Source organism: Neodiprion fabricii, chromosome 2 (assembly GCF_021155785.1).
Source record: "Neodiprion fabricii isolate iyNeoFabr1 chromosome 2, iyNeoFabr1.1, whole genome shotgun sequence".
Classification (NCBI taxonomy): Eukaryota; Metazoa; Arthropoda; class Insecta; order Hymenoptera; family Diprionidae; genus Neodiprion; species Neodiprion fabricii.
In genome coordinates this window covers 16,060,867-16,068,420 of record NC_060240.1, presented here as the reverse complement: position 1 = coordinate 16,068,420, position 7,554 = coordinate 16,060,867, and the positions used below count along the sequence as shown (strand labels likewise).

The following is a 7,554-nucleotide window of genomic DNA, read 5'->3' as shown; positions in this document are numbered from 1 at the left end:
ATGTATATATACGTAAATAAAGTAAAGCAAAAATTGGCAAACGGATATAGATTCGGCACATTCAAACCTTCGGACTTGTGTTATTGTTTATTATCATTGACATCTGCATTACGGGCTCTAGTGATTGCACAAAAGATATCCTTCAAGCTAGGTGTAAATCAAGAATCGAACCAACAAAGATGCGATATTCTCTAATCGATGCAAAATTGTAAAACAGCCTGAATATCAGTGAGAAACATTTGTGTCACGCACAAATGCCTAGCAAGAGAATGTTCAGGAAAAGGTTGTTCGTTCGTCATGAATCTGATAAAACAATATTGACCAGATATACGGGAAGAATAGTCATTATGCCTCAACTCATAGGGAATTTTACGTACGTTGATTTTCATCAGATTACATTTATTCACGTAACATGTAGAAATGAATATATCAGCCTCAACATTTTCATTTCTACCAAATACATGACTCATTTGTTTATTGATTTGTATGCTTTGGACAGCATACAAATAATGGGGGAACGCTCCGACAATGAATTTCATGGAATGCTATTACCTTAATCGCCCTGACACTGTCTTGCAACAGGGTACTTTTGTATTCGGATACTCGGTGTAAAATTGACGTCTGATTGATCCAGAAGTGCAGTGCGGTGGTTCATCTTTTCTGTTTTATAGTTGAATTTGTTCCTTCCTGGTGACCAGTCGGCAGGTATGCCTATCAAGAGCTGAAGGGACGAACCATTGCCCGGCACGTAGGCTAATAGCAAAGCGCGGACCATGGAGAGAGACCTTGGTAAGATTTGACTGCGCGGCACAGAGCGCATGCATACACGACGTGTTGTGTTACTTTGGGCCAGGGCGTAAGTGTGGTGGATAACAAGTCTCCGCGGAATCCAGGATAGTAGGCGATTGTCCTCGACAAGAGAAATTGCCGACCGTTGGAAGCGGATTCGTTCGTGCTTCGATATAAATGAAGAAATGAAGAACGTTTTGTCATATCTAAATGATCTTGATGCAGAAAGTAAATATGTATAATACTTGACAATATAACGGCCGACGAAGATGATGATAATGAATTGGAAATTGAAATTGAGCGACCAGAAGAGCAAGACGATGACGAACAAGAGTAATATAGGGCCGCATGCTTGCTATTAATAATGCAAATAATAGGAAGAAATCCCCCTCGCATTCAAACATGGATTGAAATACATTTACGAGAAATTGATGGTCAATAAAAATGTAATTGTAATAAACCGTACTATGTATTGGATTTCACAGTTGACCCAGCGTTTTCATATATGTAGGGCGCTTCCCACTTTTTGCGCTCTATTCTCATTCAGAACAAATATGTAGAAAGTTTTATGCTCTCAAACTTTTCTTATAACTCCAAATGTCATTTAGAGCAATGGAAGCAAGATAATTGCCAAAAATCGGTTTTTGTGATCTTTGACCTCGATTATCTTGATTCGCGTAAACGGGATTTTATGAAACTTTCAAGCTAACTTATTGAATGTCAACAAAAAGAATTAAGTAAGTTCATAACTTATCATCTTCCATTCCGAGGTTGAATCCTTATTTGACTGGACTATTCTGAGACTTAGTTTTTAGTGCTTAATTGTAAGATCTCGATACAGATTAAAAAAATATGTGTCAGCAGCTTGGCCATACTGTCGATACCAACACGGTCACAATCCGGATATCTCGACTTCCAACATCATATTTAAAAATATTTCGCAAGCACTCTTTGATTTTTCTCCTCTAGATCCCTAATCTTACGATCAGTTCAAAACGCTCCATTTGCAACTGTTCCAAACTCACATTTTTCAGTACGGCTACCATAAGGCGTTATACATGCTTCTGCTACGTGTTGGACAGACTGAATTGATAAGATTACTTCGGTAAAAACCGCAACGTTAGTAGGGGGCTCAGAACTCCACCAGTCATTCGACTGCGAAGTCGCGGAAAGTCAACTGTGTTGCCTTGAAAGTCGACAACGAACGAGCTGCTCCTCGTAAGCTCGTCAGATCTGATCAACGAACGAAGACCACTTCGATTTCTCTACTTCGAATGGAAGCGAGTTGAGGCACTGAACGAGTTCGTCACATCATTCTATACTTGTCGGGAAGAAAGGGACATCAGCAACAGGATCGGGCAAATTGTTGCTCGCATCGTTTTTCATACACGTGTCACTGCGGTCCGACGAGTATTCAGGTCTTTATCGCTCGCCGTATTAGCAATTTATAATTATTTATATAATAATTTCAGTATCAAGATGACCCGTAATGTTCTCCGCTGTGATATGATTTCATAACATCTTATTGCGCGTGAATTAAATCATCCAAAGCACAGAAATGAGTCGAATTCACAATTCAACACAAGCGTGTATGCAGGCCTATGGCGTCACATTTGTCAACGCTACTACTGTTCCGGAAACTGTTCACATTTAACCATAGATTGCCACACCGGGGTCCTGGAGACCCCAGAGTAATTTTCAGATGCTCGTCCTTGAATAGCGGGACGGGGATGAGATTGGAACTGTAACGTAAAAAGTGTTCGGGGTCTCTTCAAATAGTGATACGGGTCGGTGCGATCAGTTGCCGTGGATCCACTGAGCAGCGATTGTTGAAGTGGATCCGGCCCAGTGTGGAAACGACGTAACTTTTTTGAGGATGAGTACTACTTCCAATTTAATTCATTTTATGTTCATAATATTATACATTTCTTCCGCATTCTCATTATTATTTTTTTTCCCTTATTAATCGAAAAAAATGTAAAAATCGAGATGGACGCTTCATGATGAGAGCTCTGTATTGACCGCTTGTGTATCGCTCGATTCGAGTTGAAGATCTACCGAGTAAATATTTGTAGACAATGAGCCATTCAAATATTACCAACGTATTTTACAGTTAAAACATGTAGACCCAGAGTAAAATATGCAGCTGCGAGGAGGTAGAAGCGCTGCTTTGGTCTCGGCCATAAGGAGAGCGCTTTGCCGCTTCAAACTTGACCTAGTATAACTTTGAATAACGTAAATGGTTTGTCATTGTATTGACTGAGAAATGAACCTAATAAATACTTTATATTATACGTGGATATTCATAAAATTACGTTTTCCCTCGAGCCGGTATTTGATTTCTGAAATTGTTGAACGTTTTTACAAATGTGGGGAATCGTGGGGCACAAGAACCCCCCTAAAAAATTTGCCAAAAGCAATTTTTTTTTTTTCATTGCCATTGCCAAATTTTCATAACTTTGATATACTTACCAAGTTTGTGAGAATACGTGATACGATATACCCGTGGCACGATAGACCCTTCGAAAAATTAGAAGACCAAAAAGTTCTGAAGATTTAGGAAAAATTATATTTAAGATAAAGGCCATTTTCTCCATAATATAAACCTTTTTGTTCTCAAATATTATTAGGTTAACAATGTCTCATTCCTCACATGTAGAACTAAAGGATGCAGTGGTATTGGAAAAAAAGAACTAAAGCTTTTTCACCGTTTTTCGGAGGGTATCCGTCGTGCCCCAGGGATTTTTATAATTTTTTGTTTCTTTAATTTGTCAATGCAATGATGGATTTGCTCGAGATAGATTATAATAACTTGTACCCGGTGCTCATAAGCCACAAGAAATGATTAGTTGCTTAGGGGGTCCGTCGTACTCCACGTTTGCCTACGTGTAAATAAATTACGCAGAGAATTGGTAGCGAATGTCATACACGAAAACACATAGATGGGAGCAAAAGTTTTAGGTGCAAATATAAAGTGTTCTACACCATCGTAAAAATGACCGGAAAAGTGAGAGTTGGAAAATTTTTTATATCGACGATTTGCAGTTTTGTTCATACTATTGAAATATTCTCTTGTGAAATTTTGTTTTCCATGTTTTGAAATGCGCCCTTCAAGATGCTGGACGAATTTAAGGAATTGGGCTACTAGGACGGGAGATATAAATTTATGTCAAATATGTCAATTTTAACTGTAGTTGTGAAGGAAAATCTGAATAGAGTCCCTGAAACCCCGGTGTGGCAACAACGTGGGCAAAAATAACTGTGGCAATCTAGGGTTCACATAGATGATTGTTCCATTACTGTCGTGATTATTCTGATAGTTAACACATTCAAAGGAAAGAGGCTGAAAGCCCAGGAGAAAAACTCTCAAAGAGAGTCAACTTCATGCCTTATACGTTGGTGTTCCACGGCGTCAGTGCTGCTTTTCATTTCGTTCTTTGCGGGGGTTCCAATGTGAGAGTAGTAGGTCATGATCGTTTCATGTGATGTTCCATTGTGACTAAACTAATGGTCGAAATAGAGTAAACCAAAATCTGCTTTGAATGACAAAAAGTTTTTTGAATTATCTCAAAAGTTTACTCCTGTACGTCCGTTTCAATAGAGGGTAGCCACTGATTTTTGGAATTCTCAATATATCCTCCAGGCTCCTAAAGAACATATTTTAGATGCGACCTTTTATTTTTCATCGACTAATAGAAACGTCCCCAAAAGTTTCAAAACAACACAAAGTCTAATATAAAAATCGTAACTGAGTTAAATTTTATTTGATGAGAAATCCGCCCTAGAGGAGCTCAGAGGATAAATTGACGATTCTCAAAAGTCTTGATTTCTGTATTCCGGACATTTCTTTCGCTTTCAAACGTGGCCACCGTTTTTCAAACCGTGTTTCGTAGTGCTCGACTTGAACAAACGCACAGGAGTCAATTTATCAGACAAATTGAAAAACTTTTTTGTGTTTTTGAGGGAAAATCTTTTACGTCTCAATGCATTTCAGTTCACTCTGTTTCATTCATTAGTCTAGTCAAAACGAAACGATGAATAAAACGATCATTTTTCACTACTCTCACATTGGCACACCCCGTAAACACCGTTGATACACTTGTACGATAATGTGGATTAATTTTTTTTCGCAGCCTTTTGTGTACACGATGGAGTCAAGCGGCAGCTTTCGGTCATCACAGTGGAAGCAGTGCCTAGCAGCGTTTGGTAGGTTCTCAAAAATAATATGCATGCAACAAAGACGTGCGTCACGTGCCATCGGAAATGATAGTTATTCTGTGTAATCCTTTCTCAAGTTTAATAGTATTGTACGTATCTTCCAATTTTCTTTCCATTTTTCAGCATCATCTCTAATGTTCTATCCAGCCGTCGACGCTGTTTGGTATCACCTGAAGTCCACAGAAAGATATTTCGAGTTCATTTACCTCGTGCCTAGTGTCATCTTAGTCACAGGTGGTGCGATTCTCGCAGCAGTCTGCTCTGATTTTTGTGGACGTAAGAAAACTATGTTAGCGTCATCATTTTTCGCTGTACTTCAAACTGTTGCAAACGGTGGATTTCTTCCGGAAATCTTGACAGAGATTCTGAACTTCGTTTATTTGTTTCATCTCGGTTTCACCTACACTGCTATTTTTCTTTACATTTCGGAAGTTACTAGCACCAATATTCGCCAAACCGCAATGGTACTTCCGCTGGCAACTGATCTAATGATAGGATTTATTTTGCTATCGGTCTATCAAATTTTTGACAGTATTCGGGCATATCAGGTTGCACATGGTATATCTGTCTTGATCGCAACTGTATTATACATTGCAATAATTTTACTGTGCCCTGAGACGCCCTATTACTTGAATTCGAGAGATAGGCGCAGAGAAACTGAACAGTCTCTCAGTTTTTATACCGGATTGAGGTACGTCAGAAAAGCAGAACTGATACCGGAACCCGGTGACAATTCGCGAGTGGCGAGGTATACGCAGCAACGGAAAGACAAACTGAGGGAAATCACCGAACTGAAAAATATTCACAGTTTCGGAATGATTTTTTTGTTAATATTGATAAAATGGGGCATTGGACAGCGTAACAATGCATCATTTATACAAGCAGTGATGGGAAATAGTGGAATTTTTCATGCTTTGATTGTTCATTTTGCATCAATATTCTTCACTGTCATTCTGGCTATAGCTATAATCCTATTTTCGAAGAAATTGTCTCTGTTGGCAGTAATTGTCATCAGTTTCATGGCAACTTTAATCGGAATTTGGATACAAGCTCCTGTGATAATTTCGTTACTCATTTTTGTGAAATACTTGGGTCACTTTATCTTTACTGGTGTCACGTGGTCTTCTGTAGGAGTTTCATTCACGACGAATGTCAGGGCCATCGCCATTGCTATTATAGTCAGCTTCGACGTGCTGATAGGTACCATCGTGTTCTGGATTGAGTACCAGATGTATCAAAAAGATCCTGAATATCATCCCTGGTACCTCGATGTACCTCCCGTAGTAAAATCTTATATCGACATGGGGACTCTTGTTGTCGCTTTCATCTTAGTCTTGATTTTCATTCCAAAAACGATCGAGGTGCAGCCTGAGGAACAGTTTGAAAATTATGCTGTCGTTCGATTCGGAGCTGTGGAGTTATCACAGGTTCCGGCGGAAGTCGCGGGGCTCAGCCAGCCATTGCAGAAATAGAATCCAAAATTTCATCACCGAGAAAATTTTAAGGACTGGGTCTACCAGATGTTACTAAACCGTTTACCTATTCTCAGACGCTTTTCGTGAAATTTCATCATTTGAATAGTCCCACCGCACTGCACACTCGTGATTAAAATGGTACCCGAGAACTCGTATCGTTAGACATGGTTGAATTTATTACCACACTTTTTGTTGCATAATCGAAAACGGTTTCTCCGGATTGAATCCTAAGTCAGTTGAATACATTTTCTTATCGCGTCTTGATCATCAATTTTTTCTTTCTCCTCACAATATCTCCATCATCCAAACTTCTATTATACGCGGCTACTTTTGCGCAATGCACATTCATGTATTGTGTAATACCCGGTAAAATTTCAGCTGCTCCCTCGTTTTCGATGCGCTATTTAATATGTGATGCCAAAAAGGTATCAGCCGAGATATACAAGTCAATACAGTCGAATAATTAGCACAAGCAGCCGTTGCTGTGTCAAAAATTCAAATTGAAGGTTTGCGCAGAAGCTTCAGTTGCCTGGATGAAGCTATCCCCATGTGACCCAGCGATTCGTCTGAAACTTGACATACTTCCTGAATTGTACACAAAAAACTGCAAGCATCTCTTTGGTCTCAACGATACATAGTTTTCAAACGTCGGATACAGTATAGTGTTTGCATAACAGGGCAGAAAATATCATTCCTTACGGAATTTTTGGTGATTTGAATATTGTGTTAATTGTATTACTCGACTGATCTTGGTTAATGGTGAAGAGACCAAGTCAAAGGTAACTCAGAATTTGCGACGGAAAACTGATGTTTTGATGATTTCTGCAATACAACGATTATTTCGAATTCCGCAATGGTCATCTCAAACTGACATTCAGCGATGTATGAACAATCACGTTTTCTCATTTTGGTGTTGATTTCCATCTGTCAGAATTTAAACCTGACATGCAATGAAGTTTGTCTCACGATACCAAAAAAACTTCCATCAAATAAAAATACAAGATTTTGTTGGTGATTTCCAAATGACCATCGGCTCAACTTTGGCTCCTTCAACCAAGGTCTGTCGAGTACC

At 39.1% G+C, this 7,554-nt stretch overlaps 1 protein-coding gene across 2 annotated transcripts; it reads left to right on the top strand.

Annotated features, from left to right (window-relative positions):
- The first annotated feature begins 1,941 nt into the window (after window positions 1-1,941).
- Window positions 1,942-7,151, top strand: LOC124176951. 2 transcript variants are annotated; one of them, XM_046558870.1, is made up of 3 exons: window positions 1,942-2,207; window positions 4,923-4,995; window positions 5,131-7,151. In XM_046558870.1, exons 2-3 carry the CDS (start codon window positions 4,938-4,940, stop codon window positions 6,477-6,479), a joined length of 1,407 nt encoding a protein of 468 aa, XP_046414826.1. In that variant the 5' UTR covers window positions 1,942-2,207; window positions 4,923-4,937; the 3' UTR covers window positions 6,480-7,151. The 2 variants fall into 2 exon arrangements, with proteins under 2 accessions (XP_046414826.1, XP_046414825.1); XM_046558869.1 differs by lacking the exon at window positions 1,942-2,207 and having other exon boundaries at window positions 4,799-4,995.
- The last annotated feature ends 403 nt before the right edge of the window (window positions 7,152-7,554 follow it).